Source organism: Aptenodytes patagonicus, chromosome 1 (genome assembly GCF_965638725.1).
Source record: "Aptenodytes patagonicus chromosome 1, bAptPat1.pri.cur, whole genome shotgun sequence".
NCBI lineage: Eukaryota > Metazoa > Chordata > Aves > Sphenisciformes > Spheniscidae > Aptenodytes > Aptenodytes patagonicus.
In genome coordinates, this window is record NC_134949.1 from 129,623,104 (window position 1) to 129,642,585 (window position 19,482).

At 36.2% G+C, this 19,482-nt stretch overlaps 1 protein-coding gene across 10 annotated transcripts in view; it reads left to right on the forward strand.

The window, feature by feature from the left end:
• The window catches only part of CASK (calcium/calmodulin dependent serine protein kinase), a 235,006-nt gene that overhangs the window by 87,459 nt on the left and 128,065 nt on the right, over nucleotides 1-19,482 (forward strand). For all 10 annotated transcript variants that reach the window (XM_076355172.1, XM_076355180.1, XM_076355195.1 and 7 more), the window contains exons 3-5: nucleotides 6,044-6,149; nucleotides 15,229-15,306; nucleotides 16,567-16,639. In XM_076355172.1, the coding sequence (XP_076211287.1) occupies nucleotides 6,044-6,149; nucleotides 15,229-15,306; nucleotides 16,567-16,639 (257 nt within the window). The remainder of the gene's footprint in view (nucleotides 1-6,043; nucleotides 6,150-15,228; nucleotides 15,307-16,566; nucleotides 16,640-19,482) is intronic.

Sequence of the window (19,482 nt, forward strand, 5' to 3'; positions counted from 1 at the left end):
ATGGAGCTTTAGCCACCCCGAAGTGTGTGGGAGGGGAGGCAGGAAAGCTTTTACTACTTGTTGAGGCAAGGAGTCATTAGCTGGTCAGATGTATCTGTGTGATGAGAAGTCGGTCACATATCCCAGGAGGGCAGGCAGTGTGGTTTTAATTAAGAGAAAGGGGAATACTCTCTTGCAGAAGAAAAACATAAAACATCTTTGGAGCAGAAACATCACTGTGGTTCTCTAGTATAGGAGTTTCATTGCCAATGTTGGTATAGGATGTTCCAACCTCCAGCTGCTCATTCCTGTTGTAGTATGTTGCTGTGCTGAGAGCTTTTATTACTTCCTTGCTATGTTACTAGAATAATAAAGCCTAAAAGTAATTTTCACAGAGGAGCAAGAATGAGCAAACAGAGAGGGGTTAGGGAAACTTTTTAAGCTAGTATCGCCCTGAAAGTTCGCCTGGTTTTGGAAGTGTGACCTCAGGTACGGTATGAGTGGTTAAACTAGAGTTTGCTGTTGTGCAGGATGTGTCGTGTGCTTGTTATGTGCTGTCTTGAGGCAGAGGTGTATAGCGGTATGCTCAGCTTGGAGGTAGTCAATCCCTTGAAGCGTGGTGTCTAGTGCCGTCTTGGCTACTAGAAAATGGAGCAGACCTGTGTTAAATGTAAGTGGCAAGTTTTTGTTAATGGGAGGCTGCAGGTCCAGCTTCCGTGGGAAGAGGCTCGGGGCTGCCCTGTGCTGGACACAGCCAGTTCCAGACGGCTCCCAGCGGACCAAAGCTGAACCCATCAGCCATGTGTGTGGCGCTTCTGTGAAAATATATTTAAGGAAGGGTAGGAAACGCTGGAGCGAGGCGTGGGGAGTGTGGAACAAAAAGAGGGAATACCAAGATCAGGGAAGAAGGAGGAGGAGGTTCACCGTGGCAGAGCAGGTATCCCCTGCAGCCCATGGAGCACCCGTGCTGGAGCAGCAGAAAGGTGTGAGAAGGAAGGAGCAGCAGAGAGGAACCACTGTGTACTGAGCATGACCCCCACTTCCCTGCACCACTCAGAGCTGGGGGGTAGAGGAGTCTGGAATGAAGGAGTGAAGTTGAGCCTGGGAAAGGGGGGAGGAAATTTGTTGGTTTAATATCTATCTTTTTGATTCCCTCTACCCAACTCAATAAGTAAGTATTTTATTTGGCAATAAATTAAGTTAACTTTGTCAAGTAAGGCTATTTTGCCCACAATAGTAACTAGTAAGAAATCTCCCTGTCTTTATCTCAAGCCATAAGCTTTTTTTGTTCCTGTTCTTCGTATTTTCTACCCCCTGCCCTGCTGAGAGCCAAGAGTGAGCAAGAGCCTGGGTGTGGGTTTAGCAGCTAGCCAAGGCTAATCCACAAGACAAAACCAATGTATTTCTAGACTGAAACAGTTGGTGCTGAGGTCTCAGTGTCTGCTTTAGACACGCTTCAGGGGGTTACTTTGAACTAGGACTAGTCTGGCCTTGTGGCCTGTTCAAGACTGGAGTGCATCAGGCACATTCCTGAAGCACATCATTCAGTTCAGTTGTATCTGGAAGAATTCCAGTTGGAGCAGTCAGCAGCTTCTCCATGATGTGCACCAAAGGATGGTAGACGAGGATGACACAACCAAGTGAAAAAAGCATATTGATTTCCTTTTAAAACTTAGTACTATGACGTCTATTTAAATTATATATAATCATATTCTCACTGTACAAAATATATAGAAGCATTTTAAGCAAGAAGTTTACTACTGATGTAGATACTTCCTTTCAGAATACTGTCATACCCAAGCTGTGGCTAGAGAACTAATCCTTTAAAGGACTGAGCCTGGAAAATCAGAATGCTGTATGTTTAAAAATGATGTATGTCTTCCATCTAGCTAAGGAACTTGATGCCATCCTTCCCCAAAAAAGATGTGGCTGCTACAGTCTGTGCATGTCACTTTTAAGATGTTAAAATGGTGCTATAATCCAGGCTGCTAGAGAGCATCTAATTCTTCCATGCTGTAGGATACCATGAGCATACTTTCAAAATATGTTCAGTATGTTTGAGATGTTTTAAACTCTTGGGTACCAGATTTTGAAAGGAAATTAGGTGTTTGCCAGAATTGTCAGACATGCATAGGATATCAGGTAGTTTACTCCCATAGAAATTTTAAGTGATGCTCATGTTTTATATTTTCTATCAAAGACTGACATATTTCTTTACAATTATTTAGAGCAGTTACCTTTTTGTGCTTCCAGCAATTCCTTTTCAGTGTCGCTATCCAAACACAAGGCTGCGTTTTCTCTGTGTGGTGGTGATCACTGGGAATTCCCTTTTCCATCTTAGAAGTCTGAACTTTCATGCCATTTTAACAACTTCAGTGACTCTCTCTAAATAGTTGGCCATGTATAAAATGGAAACTTGAACGTGTCTCCAGTTGCTAAAAAAACCCTCAAAGTTTTGTAAACAGACTGAAATTCTGGAATGTTTATTGGTAATGGTAGTGTAAAATGACAGCTTTTCAATGCTTTTCAAATTATGATGTAAAGTATCAGACTGTGTGCTAAGCAAGTTAAATGAAACACCACATTTTTCTCCCTATTTCTGGTTGTGTAACAATACCTTTCATGCAGTTGGCAGAGAAACTTTTAAAGCTTGTGCTTTTAAACCTTGCTGTTGTATTTATTATCACTGTTGTCAATAAAGTTTAATTTTGAAGGAAGTGCTGACAGAGAAGGCTTAAAGAATGGACCGGGAAGTAATTTCTTCAGCCATATAAAGAAGAGAAAAATTAATAGATGAAGTGCTCGAAAAGGATTCAAATATAAAATAAAATAGTCCAGCAATTAAAAGATGACAGTTTGTTTTAGATTCTAAGGCCTTGTCTTGTCTTAGGGTATGTTCTTTTAGCTAAATTTTATTTACTAGTGAAGGAGACTGTTCAAAATATGAGATACATAACCATTAGTAAATGGTACATGTCACCTCTTGCTGCTTAAAGCTGACTTACTTCATTGGCAGATTCTAGAGTTGTCCTGAAGCTCTTTTCGGTGTTTGGAATATGAAAGGCTTATTTTGATATGGGATGTGCAGGACCTTTATTACTATACGACATGGCTAAAATACTCAGCAGAGGTTTAGAAAACTTAACAGGAGGTAGCAAATAGTTCATATGGTGTTACATTCGGAATGATAAGTTACAGATAGTACGGTGGCTCACAAGATAATAATGGGATTTTTCTTAGGAAATCTTTAGTCACCTGCTTGCAGCCAAACATCTGCTTGGTTTTATGTTGTATTCAGAACTGGAACAGTATCTGTAGGCACTTGGCATTTTAATTACCTCTTGAGGAACATGTGGAGATAAAATTTAATTCAGTCTGGTAAAAGCATCTGATAAAGGATTGAGTGGATGATGATGTCATTTTTTTAAGTGAAAACAATGAAATATATGTGCCATCTCTGCCTTTTCTCCTCCCTCCTCTTTCTTTTTTACTGGTCTTAAACATGACATATTTTGACATTTGGGTCACAGTCCAAATGGACTTAAGAATCCGTCATCTCTTTTCTGCCCTGTGGCTTTGTAGAATCAATGTGGTATGTACTTGTCTGTCTCTTTATACCTAGTTTTCTTCTTCCTTAATAGGTCTACTGTTAAACAAGTCCCTGCTGTTTTTAAAATAGGACTTTGTTCTGCTCTTAGCCCCAAGACCCCTTAGTCATACAAAACCTTGTTCTGTGACTTCTGTTCATTTGTTTTCCTGTTTGGAGATTTTATTTTCCACTTTCTGTTTCTCCTTCCTCTGCTGCTGATGCTCAGCCTGTGAGCAATTGTTTCACTCGTGCAATATTACACAAAGGAACAAGGTAAACGGCAGCATATATTTTCTTCCTCACAGTTCTACTTCCCTTCAAAATATAAATAAAGCCCACAAGAAATTAATAAAGTAAGCAGCCAAAATAAACTATTTTGAACACAATTTTTACCCATAAATAAAGCAGAACTTTTCTGTAGTTTCCTATTGGATTTTCACTTTGCTTTCCATCTAAAATAGGTATCAGATACCATGGTAAAGTGTGGTGGCATTAAAGTAGTTATACAGTAAGAGACAAAACAAAAGCACCATATTTTCTGGAGATCACAGTTATTCACAGAATCACATAGTTTTCTATTCTCTTATGCTATCCGCCGGTATGCTTACCTGTGATCCTATTTGGGAAAGACTGGATATGTACTTCAGTGAAAGACAAGGAGAACCTCACTGCCTAGAAAAGAAGTGTCGAATCAATGCCTATGTGTGATGGAAGGGAACGTTACAATATGGTTTTAGTAGTTCCTCTGCATGAAAGTGGTGTAAAAACTGGTATGAGAGTATTTTCAACAGTGAAAGACATACTGCTCTTTTCTTACTTGATAGAAACTCTGTATAAAGGACAAATTTTACATTAATTTCTTTATCTAAATTTCTTCTGCATCAGTGAGAGACGATTATTTGCTTCTTTTTGCTGCTCTGCACTTCCTAAGATGACATTGCATAGTGGTTTCTAAGGGGTTGCTCTGCTCATTTTGCTTTTAGATTATATTTGCAAGGATGTGAGGGAGGAAGCGCATCATATGAAGGTTCTAATAAGAAAATTTGCACCTTGTGAATCTGAAAATTTTTCTTGGATTAAAATTCAGTCATTTCCAAATTCTGAGCATTTCTTCTGAATTCATAGATGACTGAAAGACCAAAAGTCTAGCATAAATCTGAGTAACCTGTTAAATGCTTCACATGAAAGAATGTTCATCTCGCTGCTTGTATTTTTGAATGTTATTGATTCATGTTAGAAATGTAATAGGGCACATATGAAAATAGCGCATTTTAAATTTCTTTCTAGTGTAGCACAACAATATGGTAAGCATTCTCAAACCAAGAAACTGTATTTATATTTTCCCCATAAATACATATGTAGGTCATTCTTGAACAATGAACAATTGTATGGAAAGAGAATAGAAAAGTAAAATGTGTAGTTCAGAATACAGATGGATATTTTCCTCTCTTCTCAAACTATCATCAAAGTTATTCATTCAGGATTTTGCTATTTTTCTAGAATACTAGTGGTACATTAAAAGAAAAAAAAAAGTTTAAGGATGATTAAATAACAAAAATACCAAATAGTTTCAACAAAGAAGAAAGAAAATTAATTCAGTGCCGTTTGTTTTTTGCAATTCTATACTAGCAGAAGGATTGATTTGTGATCAGAAAAAGTAAAAGTGTTGTTTGGTTAAAATCAAAATCTCTCAAGCTTTGAGAGATGTCACAGTGGTTTCTGCTCTTTTTTTATTCATGACTGTTTCTGCTTTTCTCCCTCTTCTCTAGAACAGAGATGCAAGCTAATATATGCTGGTTAAAATTTATGCCAGTGTCACTTCATATATTGTGGTTTTTATTTTTTTTAAAATCACTATTAAAGAAGGAAACTGCAAGAAATTTAAACATAAGAAAAAAAGCTTTACTTATACTGGTATCTGATCACCCTCATAGGTTTCCTAGACAGATTGTAGAGTCTCCATTCTTGGAGATGTTCAAAACCCAACTGGACACGGTCCTGGGCAACCTGCTCTAGTTGACCTTGCTTTGAGCAGAAGGATCAGACTAGAGACCTCCAGGTTTTAATAGTTCCGTACTGTGGTGAAAGAGCCTGGCTTCTGTATTTGGAGATAATTTTGCAGTGATCTTGGTGTAGTCTACATATGTGCATTAAAGGAACTTATTACCATACAGTTCTTCAGATTATGACGAAGGACATATTTTATTAATAAGTCAAATCAAGAAAGCCTATTAAGTTTTGTGTGTTTATATTTTGAGATCAATGTGAGTTTTTTAACTTAATTTCACACTTAAACTCTGAAGGAGAATAACTAAATATCATCTCATCAGTGTTCTTTATAAAGATTAAATAATTTATTAGAAATTTCAGATGTGTACATGTTTCCAAACATTGTGTTCTAATTGTTTTCAATTTTTTTTTTTTATTCAACTGCTTGATTATATAGCTAATACACTACCTTATTATCTTCCGCAGATCTGAAGAGGGAAGCCAGTATTTGTCATATGCTGAAGCACCCCCATATTGTTGAACTATTGGAGACATACAGCTCAGATGGAATGCTTTATATGGTCTTTGAGTTGTAAGTTTCTCTCTTTGATTTTACCTTTCTTTGTTGTCATTTGCTAAATAAAGTCCTAAAAGTATGTCTACTTCCACTTGCTTGTTTTGTAGCTCAGAAGTCTTGAGTGCTGTGAAAAAATTTATTTCTGGCAAGTACAGGTTGTCCCAAATAAAAAAAGTTACCGCACCGGCTAAGTGGCTAATATCAGGCTGATTCTTTATAGCATGCTTTCTAAAGGCAGACATGCTGTTCATTGATGGCTGCTGTGTCCCTAATAGGGTACCTGAGAACGAGTTGAAAATCTGCTGATAGTCATCATCTTTGGGTAGCCAATGGTATATTCCAGTTGTGAAGTTTTGTTTGTTTTTTTCTAGACTATTGTTTCTTTTGCGCTGCTTCTCCTTTACTAGATAAGAAAGTAAAGCTTATTGGAGTCTTCAGGTATTCTTGTAAATCGATATACCTGTTCACTTCATACAAAAAGAGGCATTTGTCTAAAAGATATGTTTTAGAAGCTTAAATGTAAGAGTTTAGTTACCATTGTCATGTGGAAGGATGAACAAAACATGACTTTTCAGCAGTGTACAGGTATTTTTAATCAACAACGAGAAACAAAAGGGGGGGCAGCCCCTAAATCTCCACATTCCTTCTTTGAGGGAAAATTATTAGTCCTTCTTGAGTTAGGTTTTAGCTAACTGGGAAGGACAAAAACAGACATGCAGAATACTAATTGTGCATCTTCTGTGTTCAATCTTCCTTCTCTTCTCTGTACCTACCAGCTCTTTTTTTTATGTTCCCCATATATGCATTCCTAGCGTGTCTGGGCATATGTGTTTATACCTCTTTAATTTCTCTGATCTTCCTGCATTATGTTTTCTAGTGCATTTAGCCTGTTTACATTGGAGAAAGCCACATCATGCCAGTGTGTTAGGTAGAATTGGCATGTCCACTAGAGCCAATATTTGACTTGAGATATGCACTTAAAAAAGAATTCTCACATGTTAGTTTTACCATTGAGGTAGAGAAAAAGTTAGGTGGTAACAGAAAAAAAAATGATGTAAAGCTGAAAATTGTTGCTTGAAAGTCTTCTGCTTTTTTTTTTTCTAGGTGAGTTTATAAACTTATGATTGTGTGAAATAATTCTGTTATGCTTTCCTTTCTGTAAGTTTTGATTCAATACTGACTTTGTTTTTTATTTTGTAAATCCCAAAGCGTGGACCAAGGGGCTTTAATTATTGTATTATGAAATAATTATGTACACCTTGGGGAGACATAATGTGATAATTAACAAGATTTTGAAATGGAAAAAAGGTTTTGCTTCTATTTTTACCATGCCAGTAGCTCAGAAATATGAGACAAAAGCAGTAATTATTTTTTTAATGACAAGCCTATTACTTTTTATGTATACAAACATAAATGATAAGTCTGAACAATTAGGATTACTACACAAATACTGTACCTGACTTCAGGCCACGTGAAAGAAGGAAATATGAGGCTAAATTATTTGAAGGATAATAATTCTTTACCATCTCCTCTGTCCTTGTCTCCCTTGTACACTACAAGACATCACTCTTTTGTAACAGTGATAGAAAATGAGACAGTAGGAACACCTGTGCTCAAAACGTAGCAGGGAATGGAAGAGTTGTGGGCACAATGTGTTATGCTGGAGGGGATGCTTTGGTAAAGTGATTTAACAGAAGACTGGTGTTTGCTGCATTGTCTGAGTTGGATTGGATTAGTGACATACTATATAATTGTGACCATAATAAGAAACCTGTAATGAGTAGAAAAGCATCTATATATTTGTAGGTAATTTATTTTCCCTCGTACTGCTTTCTGTTCGTTATGCTATTATTATAACAAACGTAACTGCTTTGCAACAAAGTTCTGTCTACAGTGATAAAATATATTTTATTAGGGTCTGGTTATTCTGTGGTGACAGAAAAGGGGAAGACAACACAGATCTGCAGAGGAGATACAAGCCCAGCTGGTGATGGGCTGTTTGTGGACCGGCAGATGCTTTGCATGAAAATTAATTCAGGTCCAGCACATGAAATGCACGCAATAACCAAACCTAAAACTTTGTGCCATCAGTTGCACATAAATGACACATAGGTCCATTACTGTTTCATAAGCTCTGAGCTACATGGAGCAGCTGCTAAAATGACCCTGAATATCTTGCCAAATCTATTGTTATGAAAAAGTACAAGTTAAATAAGCAAATGCGGCATATATCTATAACACAAGATTGTACCACTCAGGAAAAAATATGATCTGTGCCCAATTTTGAAAACTTGTTACAATAAACATTAAAAAAATCAATCACAATTCACAGAAGCACTGATGAACATGAACAGTAGCAGTGAAGTTAAACACCAAAAAATTAGCTGTGTTTTTAACCACTGTTTATACACAAATTCGAGCATTCTTTAGAATGGGGTCATCATGTCACGTTACCAGTAGGTTGCCGTTAGCGATTAGGTACTGCTGTAATAAACTGCACAGAAGCAGGTGGCCGTAATAGATGAAGTGCATGGGTAGAGTAAGAAGCAGACCCTGTCCCAGAAAGTCTTATTCTTAAAGTAAAATTATTATTTTAAAAGTATTTAGAAGTTATTACATCATAAATGAGAGAGTATGTGCCTGTGCCAAGTGATTTCCCCACACACACACCCCAGCTGCTCCCCAGAAGGGTAATGGACTCTCCGCTGATGGAAGAGATCCACTGGAGGCTCTAGAGAGACCTTGCATCTGAGATAAGGCCAGCTCTAGTCTTTATCATACAGTCACAATTTTCTTTCCCATTCTGTGGTGTTATTTGCTGACAGCTGTATATCAAGTGATTCATCGTTACTCGAGTTAACTGTGACCTTTTACCTAATACAAGCATGTAGTCAATAGAAGTACATCAAACAGTTATATTTTACAGTGTCAAAACAGATGAAAGCAATCCCTTTTTTTAAGTCTGTGCCTTGCAAAGAACAACATAATATGCAAAACTCTCCTGCTATTTAAAAATTCCATTTATGAAATGGGGTGCAATCTGATTCCTTTCATATTTGTTCAATAATGTGCTATTCTAGACAGTGCTGTCCCTGTCACATGATGTTTGCTTGGTAGTTTATGCATGGGAGGGGGGAGGAACACTGGTTTTACATAGAATGCTATTTTCTGTTTGGTATGTAACTATCACTATTGCTTTTATATTCTATTGCTTATTACATTTTTTTTTCTAATGACCATTGGTCTTTATCAATGAGAATACTTTGAGAAGGGTCAGCTACTTGCAGTATTTCTAAAATAAAGCAAATATTCCATTTGAAGTGTCTGAAAACCACGTTTTAGAGTTAGAGTACGTTAGATGCAGTTTATCCTCAGTATAATCAAAGTATGTGGACTGAGAGTACTTACCTTTCATGCTGAAGAGCTCAGATACATAAGTAGTGAGTGAATTGCAGATACCTTAATATCTGGTTATTTGCAGAATATTGTCTCACCACTATACATAGGTGGGTTTGCTTTTCTTAGTGCATTCTAAGAGAGATTTATCTCTTGGGACATTAGAAGAACTGATCTTATTTAGATTTACCAGTTAGGCTGTATATATATATATATGTATGTATATAGTTATATACATATAACTTTGCCATTTAACCTAGCTAACGTGTAAAAATGCTTTAGTTTTAAAATCTCAAATTCATAAAAGCAGTACTTTAAAATGGTTGCAGTTAGGATTACGTTAACCATAAGCTGATGAGCATTTAAATGACAGTACATTCAATCATGCGGCTTTGTTGAAGTGTTAAGGAAAAAAAGAGGGGAAAAAATGAATGCTATCTATTTATTCTGCTTTGTTACAATACTGTGAAATAGCACAGCTTCTTAGTTTATGGAGTGAATTTTTTTTTTTTTCATTATTTTACTTAATCATGTTAGGTTTCCAGTTACGGTTTTATATTTAAATGCAGTCTCACCTGTAGTCCTTCATCTTTTATATTACTTTACTGTACTTTTGTTCTTTCATACTTGCATAATGCATTATCTAGGATAAAAATAAGTCTTAAATGTTAACTTTGGAAAGTAAAATCAAAAGAAACTAGAATCTGTATTTTTCACACCAAAACAGGTTGCTGTGATTACTGAAAGAAAACAGTGTCAGATGCTTCTAGGTTTAACATTTGGGCCAGACTTTCAAAATACCCAACAAAAGGAAAAACTTTCAAATTCATTTTGAAAAGCTTACAATACACTTAGAGAAGTCATTAAATTAGAGATTCTCTCTGTCCTAACTTCAGATGTTTAAAAATTATACTCTAAATCTGAGGCATCTCTGTACGTGCTGTTTTTTCCTGTGGACTGAAAGGGAACCTAAAGTGACTAACTCTAATTTTAAATGCTTTAAGGCAGTGAAATTCCACCAAGTATTAAATATTCTGATATCAAACTCTTTGACACAAAGGCAGATTTTTTTTTTACTTGATAAAACTCATGTTTACATTGTGTTTGTATTGGGGATTTTTTTGTTCTTTTTTCAATGTGTTATGCATATTCTGTACATCATAGCCTCGTTACTTGTGGACGCAAAGTTGATGCAGTTACCTGGTGCTGGGTATGCTGTGTCTCTTTTGTCCCCGACAGCCTGTGGACTGTTGACTGATTACAGTCAAAGGAAGTGATAGAGAATTTAAAGCTAACTTATGTTTGAGGAAAGAGATGTCAGGTTTTCATGTTACATTTGCTTAATATTTGTTGATTTCATGCATTTGATATTCAGGAATTAATAGGAAACCAGACTTCGTTAGTTTTAATGCTTAAAGAGCAATCTTTGACGGTTTTCTGTTGACAAGGCCAGACTTAGAAATCAGGATTTTTATCTTGGATGAAATTTTGGACCTTTTATAATAAGTAGCAAAATTTGGCAGAGCAACTGAGAGTTCAGAGCATCGAGACATTGATGCATTGAAATTTTGGCATCGAAACTTTAATTATCACAGGCTAATAAGTTGCACTGTTTTAGCAAAGCTTCAGAAGACCCACCTTTAAGCAAAATTGACTGGTAGAAGTCAATATAAAATGTTAATGCATATACTTGTATTTTCAAGAGTTTGTATAAATATTAATTAATTCACACAGCATTGCTATAAAGTGAGTATTTTTGTACGGCCTCATGATACTAGCTGACATATGGAAGTTTTAACAAATTGGAGTATGGATTAAAGATTTCAGGTTAGGTACAGGACTACTTTTATATTACCACCAAAACCAGTGCTTTTTAAGGATGCATATGTTCTTTCTTTAGTGCTATTTAATAATCAGGTTGGACCATCACTATGAAAACACTAGTAGAAAACTGTTTCCAAGCATACCTATTTAGAATGACTTACTCCTCCTAACATCATCTTCTGCACTATGATTTAGGAATTAAGTATTACTCAGTGAAGGTTGTCCATTGTTTGTGACTAAATGGAATGACTCAGTTTATGAAAAGCACTAAAATTCATCTCTTGGCTGCTAGCAAAGTTGTAAAAACGTCTCAATCTAAAGTACTGAAAAGCCTCTAAACAGGTGCTGAGAAGGTAAACTCAGGAACATCGTTTAATTATCTGGAATGAGCTAAACCCTGGAATATATAAGAAGTAAGAGTTTCTGTACTTTTTGGTCTTAGTTTTCAGAGGTTACTTCATAGGGCTTCAAAAAAAGTTCAATACTGTATTTTTTAAGTTAATTTATGGCAGTTTATTTGTAGTAAGGGAAGATGGCAAGTAAATAAAAACTGTCCAACTGAAGGAAAAAATGCCATTGTGCACAGACCTTTAACATACATGGTACAAGACTCAGTAAACTCAGTTACGAGCAGTGTGCCAAGTCTTTCTTCTTTTTTTTTTTTTTTTTAAATAATAATTCAATTCCCTAAAGCAGTGCTTCTCAATTTATTGATGAAGAATCAGAAAGTTTAAGTTGTAGGCCACATCTTATTAGGTCATCTGCAAATTCAAAGCTATCATACCCCAGTATTAAAATGTAGATCTCTTCTGAAGTATACTGTCCATTCTTCAGAGTGACTATTAGCCTCAGAACATATTTCTGCATTGAATATGACTCAGGAGTAAACTTTGTGGGCAGATTGCAATTTATCATCATCTTTGTGTGGAATAGTAGAAAGATTTTCGAGGTGCACAGTAGCACTGATCAGAGCTATGCAAAGAAACATTTATCCAAAGGGATGTGATCCAGGCACAGTTCTGCTAAAAATATGGAAAAATCAATAGTATAATACGGGAAATTGAGGGACATAGTTCATATTGATACCCAAAACAATTCAGATGTGGTGGTGGTGGTGGTGTCTGTTAACTCCCTCTTCAGAGTTGCTTTAGCTGGCACTTTCAGTCTAAATACTATAGTGTCCCAGTCAGTTTATGTAGCTTCCATGAGTGCCCTCCACTGGTATCAGGTGATTCTCGCTCAGATTATGAGTGTGCTGTAATTTTACCAACTTTTTTTGCATCATCCACTTATGTCTTCAGCATGTATATATCTCTGTGTGTTTATTTTAGTGGATTTTAACTTATCTTAATTTTTTTATTTTTATGGTTTTCACATGCCTAGTGCTGATAGCCCTTACAAAACCTTGAGACTTCCTGAACTTTCATTTCATCGGTATCTCAAAACTTTAATGCTCTTGCATCACATAAGCCTTTCAGTTTCTGCAAAGTCATCTTTTAAGTGGTTGTGATATTGCTGAGTTTTTAGTCTGTTAGTCCACTGAATTTTCTGGGGTTTCTTATAACTGAGGCAGACTCTTGCTTTTGCAGCCTCAGCTAGATAAAAGTCTCATGAGATTTTCAGATAAAATTCAACATCAGGCTGATACAAGCCCTATTTATACATAAAGAAAAATCTACTCTTAAAATAAAATTTTTGCCTTGAAAAAGTAGTCAGTTGGAGATTAAAATATACCTGCTGCATATTTGTGCTTTTGAGATCAACAGAGTTCATCTTAATGGAATAAAACTTTCAAACATCACTGCTCACAGTCTGTAGCCATTTTTAATATCATCATAATTTAAACTAATTGAAAAATATTTGCAAAAAAATTCAAGCCGCCACTTACTGGTACAAAATTTAAATGAAAAATGCTGGTGTGTATAAGTGGGAGGTAGAAATACATGTTAAAGACCATTCTGATTATAAATACCTTGTTTAATGGAAAAGTTGTGTAAAGGAATGATACTCGTGGCTCAGCGTCTCAGCAACTATTGATACTGTTAAAAATCTTGAGTGCCTCTGGATCTTTATTCATCTGTAGTTTATAACAAGTCAGAGTGAAATTAGTCTTCTAAAGGGTTCTGCTGTTTCATGAGAACACCACCTCCTAATTTTTGGTAGTTAATCATACATTTTGTATGTTCTACAGTGCTTGGTGTTGCTCAGGTTTCAGTTTTGTTTCCCATCTAGCTGAAATAAATTGTTGGGAGGATGCATTGAAAGGGAGATTGACATGAGGGTTTTTTTTCCAGTGAGCTAGCTAAATCCAGATTTGCGCTGTTCTCATAGAACCTGACCCCGTTGCCACTATACAGTACTATGTATAGTGCAGCACAGTATATCCTCTGTCTGAGTGATATTTAGCTATGTATACAGACTAGCTGTATGAAATTGAGCAAGACAGAAAAACTGCTGGGGAAAAAACCTGCAGAGGAATATATTGATGCAGTGATGAGCAGTCATGGTTTGGTAATATGGGTTTCCGATTTGTGGGGCTTGTTAAATCCGAAGATGTACCAGGTGCTGAAATAACTGGCCAGGAAATTTTCTTCCACCTACTTAGATGAATGTGCATTTCTTTTGGTCACCATTCTCTCTTGTAGTTCTCAGTGCTCTATCCACGTGACAGTGTATTCTGCATGGGGATACCTTTTGGATTTATTTGGGAATTAAAGCTCCTGCATATTGCTTGTGACTCCCTAAGAAGCTGTTTTGCATTGCAGGTGTGTAACAAAGCAAAAGTGATTGTATGCTGACATTCTGGATAGCTTACCAAAATGGCCCTGATAATGTTGGCTTTCTAGATACCTTGCAAATTCTGCTTTTTTTCCCCCCTTGAGTCTTTGGTGGAGAGGTAAAAGAAAAGGTGTGAAGGCTGAAAATGACATGCTACAATCGATATTTCTGCAAGTGCCTTGTTAAGCATGAATTATAATACATGATTTTTATTGTTCCTGTTAACTCTTGTTACTCTCTCCTTGCCCCATCAAGCAATGAACATTTTTAGATACAAATCTGCCTTAGGTTACTTACAGGAGAAAGAAAAGGAGGGCAGTTATGCCACACCAAGCTGTTTTGGTTTTAGAGAAACGGTAGTCTAATTTTAGCCTAAGGACTATTAATATATGTATATCTAAAAGTGTTATACTACTCATTGTGGGAAGTTAGGTTATCAGAAAGACTACAGACAATTAGGGAGAAAAGGAATAAAGTATCAAGTATCAGAGCTAGTGATACAGTATGTGTGCTGTCGCTGTTTTCAGGTGCCTTCGGTGAGGCTGAGAGGTGTAAAATATCTTCTTGGCTCCGTAATTATCCTTATGAGAATGCTAACTGGAAAGGCTATACCACATTTATAGAGTATTTTTTAAAGTCTTCATTTAAAATTCAGTTTGAGTAAGATTTTTGTATAAAAAAGTCTTTATTATAGAGTTGCGCTTGTAATGCTTTTAAGAACACAGAATGTAATATCATGCATTAATTATTAACTTGGAGAGCTTTCTTGTACAGGGCATTGACTTTCTGCTGTCTTGCACACCTTGTTCAATGAGCAGTTTAAGCAATAGAAGAAATGTTTGGTTTTGCTAATGTTTTGAGAGAACTGTTATATGACCTGAGGGGCATGAAACGGTTAACCTGTGGCTAAGCCATATTCTATTAGATTACCTATTAAATGCTGTTTTAGTTAGTAATGCATTGTACATGTATCCAGAGTATTTTATGTAAATTTGTATAAGTCGACTAAATAGATTTTTTTTTTGGGGGGGGAGCATTTTTATGTAATTGATTGTAGTTATCTGTCTTAAGCATTTTTCCCTCTTTTTACCTGTAGTATGGATGGAGCAGATCTGTGTTTTGAAATTGTGAAGAGAGCAGATGCTGGATTTGTGTACAGCGAGGCTGTAGCCAGGTATGTATTATAATTTTAGTTAATCCCACAGGTTAAATGGGAAAGAATGGAATATACTGTTGTACAGTCTGGTAGCTAAAAGTTGGAATAGTAGAAATAATCCTGTTTCTACAGTCTGAATGTTTATTACAATAATTCGCATAATAAAAGTAGAATTTTGGAGCGTTTTGTCATTTACTTAATGACATACTTAATTCTCTTTCTTTACCTTTTATGGATCTCTCACACAATGGCATCAGGTGACTTGCCTGACAGGTGTGAGTTTTATTGGTCTTGTTAGATGGAGTCGTCTTTTTTTTTTCTTTCTTCTTTTTTATATATCACTTTATTTATGGTCACTTCAACTTTTCACTTATGAGGTAAACTAAAATCAAAGAGTCTATATAATTGCAGAAGGACAACAAAACCCAACATCCTAGTGGCATGATAATTGAGCTTAAAGCCCATGAGATTCTTTGTTTGCTTTTCTTGACGCTGCAGATTTTTTAGCATCATAGAAGCCAGGTTGGAAGAGACATCAAGAGGTCTCTGCTTCAACCTCCTGCTCAAGGCAGGGTCAACATTGCGTTTGGATCATGTTACTCAAGGCTTTGTCCAGTGGGGTCTAGAAAACCTCCAAAGATGGAGATTCCACGTCCTCCCTGGGCAACTTGATCCAGTGCCTAATTACGTTCCTAGGGAAAAACGTTTCCCTATAACCAGCTGGAACCTCCAGAGGACAAGGATTGCCTCCCTTAGCCCACTAGTAATGTTCTGCCTGATGCAGCACAGGATGCTGTGGGCTTTCTTGGCTTTTTAGTATGGTCAGTAATCTGTTAGGGCATCCTTTGGACACAGGGGAGAAAGAAGTTAGTCTTCAATCTGCATCAAGCAAGCCAAGACCTTGGTTCTATCCCTTTCTAGATAAATCGGGCACTGATACTCACTTGTTTCCTTTCTGTGTTTTGTTATAAAAAAACCTGAAGGGTCCTGACTTCCTTGTCATATGAAGCAGAATTATTGAATATTTGAAACCTTTACAAAGTGGAAAATGCAGATTTTTCTTTCTAATTTTCCTTGGCTTCAATCAGAATAATCCTCAAACTTTAGGTTTTATTATTTATTACTATAAACACAAACTCCATTCTACTGAACTCTGTATATTTAAGGTTAAGTTGGTTGATTAGTTTTATATAGTTTGACTCTTAAAACTTAGTTTGTTGTATGTGTATAGTAATTTTTCCTGCAGGTTTGTCATGTGTGATGTCTTTGTTCTTTCAGTCATTACATGAGACAGATATTGGAAGCTCTACGTTACTGTCATGATAATAATATAATTCACAGGGATGTGAAGGTAAGGGGGTTTAATTCTTTTTTTTCTTCACAATAATACAAACTACTGAATTTTGATTTCTGGAATTTAGAGGAAAGGGGAAGCTGTAGAAAAGGAAGCTGTATTTGCTGAGTGTGTGTTTACTCTTACTGTGTCATGTAAGATTAAAGCCCATCTCTAATTCCATCAATATAGAACATTTAGGAGGTCTTTATTCACAGATTACATATGCATTTGATTGCAGCTTACCTTGAAACTCAGTTTAATTTCTAGTTTTTGAATATTCATATGAAATCTGCTTGCATTTTTTTTCATGTTAGGAAAATGTGTATATAAATTAATTGCATAAATTAAACCGGAGTTGGTAGATTAATGGCATCGTTTTGACAGCATAATGACAGTCTTCATCCAAACTAAGGTTTCAGAGAGATGCACATGCTTAAATGCTACAATATTGGTAGTAGTATCTACTTTTTGCAAGCAGTCGTAAACATTTATTATTGTGAAAACTTCTCTAATACAAACAAGTTTGGGAGGAGAAATACAGTGTTTAAGAACAGTGTATGTACATGCTCTTTCTGATCTGATGAATTTTGTAGTATTTCTATGGATATTTATGGAACTAGTTTATCCCAAAGTACTGTAATGTAAGTAATTGGGAGTTTTAACCTAAGTGGGTTTGACTCTCTTCAGTTTGAGCATACGTATTCTTTGTTAATGTCATTGTCTAAGATAGTTATTCCCACTTCGTCTTCTCTAAGAGTTTGCTTTTATCCAAAGTGAGTCAAGCACTATAGGACTTAATGAAAATTCTAACGAGCTCTGATAGTGCAGTTTGAGAAGTGAATCTTGGGGTTTAGTGAATAGAGAAGATTGAGAGAGGGTAAGCTGTGCTTCAAACTCCTACAGGTGATCTGTGAAGGAAGAGAGTACGGACACTGAACTGATGATTTTCATTTAAGGAGTCATTTGGTCTTGCATACGCAGGCATTGCAGACCTTTCCCAATCTCTTTCTCCTTTCCTTCTAAAATCAAGAAAATTATTCCATGTAATAGGCTTTTTTTTTAAGTTTGGTATTTTAAAAGTAGTTTCTTACAGCAAATTCTAAAGACGGCCTGGTAAAATGTCTCATCTTGTTCTGTCTTGACAGTTCTAGATTCTTTTAATTGTTCATTTTTGGTACCACATGAGAATTTCAGAATTAATATCATCTTTATGTTACTGTGTCTTCCTGAAAGCTGCATCTGTTTTTGTGGGACCATTTTATTGAATGAAAACAAATTTCCGTTTCAAGGGCCTCTGAGGGACGCTCATTTTACTGAGTGTAAAATGGGGATTTATTTTGCAGCTTATCCAGTCTGAAAACTTTAAAATCACCATTTTTATTAAATACCATCCTTAGAAATAAACCTGTTCAATTACATGAGTGAGTAAGAATTTTTAATGTATCAGTCTAAAGTAGTGTAAACCAACGGACAGTTTGGCAAAAGCAGTGCAGAAATATAACTATAGGGTTTGGGTGTAGAACATATTAAGCTAACTGCAATATCCCAGCTCTAGATGTCACTGTAGACATTGTTTTGAAAGGAAGTAGACTAAGTGACCAATTTCCGAATTATCTGAATGGATTAAAGTGGATTAATAAAAATCTGTAAAGTTGATACAGTCATACTACATTTTTTCCCTCTTAAGCTTTCTGTGAATGTTATTTTGAACTGCAGAATGCTTGATCATCATCTGATGCACAGGAAAATTTGCACCTTACAGTCCCTGTAAGAATTAGGTGTCTTCTAGCCACTTTTTGTGCTCCCTTAGCTCTCAACTGATTAGGAAGAGTTAGACAGGAATACTTCAGTTTGCTGTAGTCTGGTGCCAGAAACTTCACCTGGCTTGTGTAAGTGACAAGTTCTACCAAAGCTTCTGGAGCACTATGACTGCAGCCTATGGTAAACTCCTGTATGCTCAGATTCACCTCCAATGACAGATACAAAACATGAAAACTTTCACAAGATGGCCTGTAGTTGTCTTAATTTCCTTCACTGCTCTGTGAGACCAGATGTTTCTTGAGCCTCTGTACATCATTTGACCCCCTTCAACATTGCTTAAAGGCTTTATAATCAGTGACAATTGCACTTTTGCTTCACCTTCAATTAATGTGATCCAGCATTCATTCATTGCTTGGAAGTTGGATTGTGTAATAAGGAAAGTAGAAAATGCTAATGCAGGAAGGTGGAAAACTCAAGACAGCTATGCATCAGAAATGTGAATGTCAAGAACTTCTTCCCTTACCACAACATTTATTCCTATTCTGCCAACCTAGTGATATAGGACTCAGCCATTCCTTTTATTCTTTCAGAACCTTGCTGTGTCAGAAATACCCAGAAGATGGCTACCAAAAGTAGCAACATTGAAATGGGGTCTTTTCCAATATAGAATGTTATTACACAGTAGTTTGTATACAGAATTATCTTTATGGAAGAGAACAAAAAAAGGGAGTAATGTGGGTCTGAAATGAGATGCTTGTCTTTTTCCATAAAACCCTTGCTAGAGTTTGAGTACCATTTGTCACTGAAGTGAGCCACTTTCTCTTGAGCTGTCAGTATTAGACAATAATGAAAGTATTTTGTGAATATAGTCATTAAAAAGTTATGAGTGGGAGAGGACCTTTAAAACAGGACAAAGAAATAGGAGAAAAATGGCTTATCTCTTTCTTCCAAACGTCTACTTCACTATATTCTGTCCTGCAAAATAGTGTTTTCTCTTACTTCACCTTCAGGAATAAGAAAGTAACAAATTGGGTTAACTCTGCACTGAAGTGGTTTTTCTCTTAATATAAATACAACTGAAGATAGTTCTCTTGTAT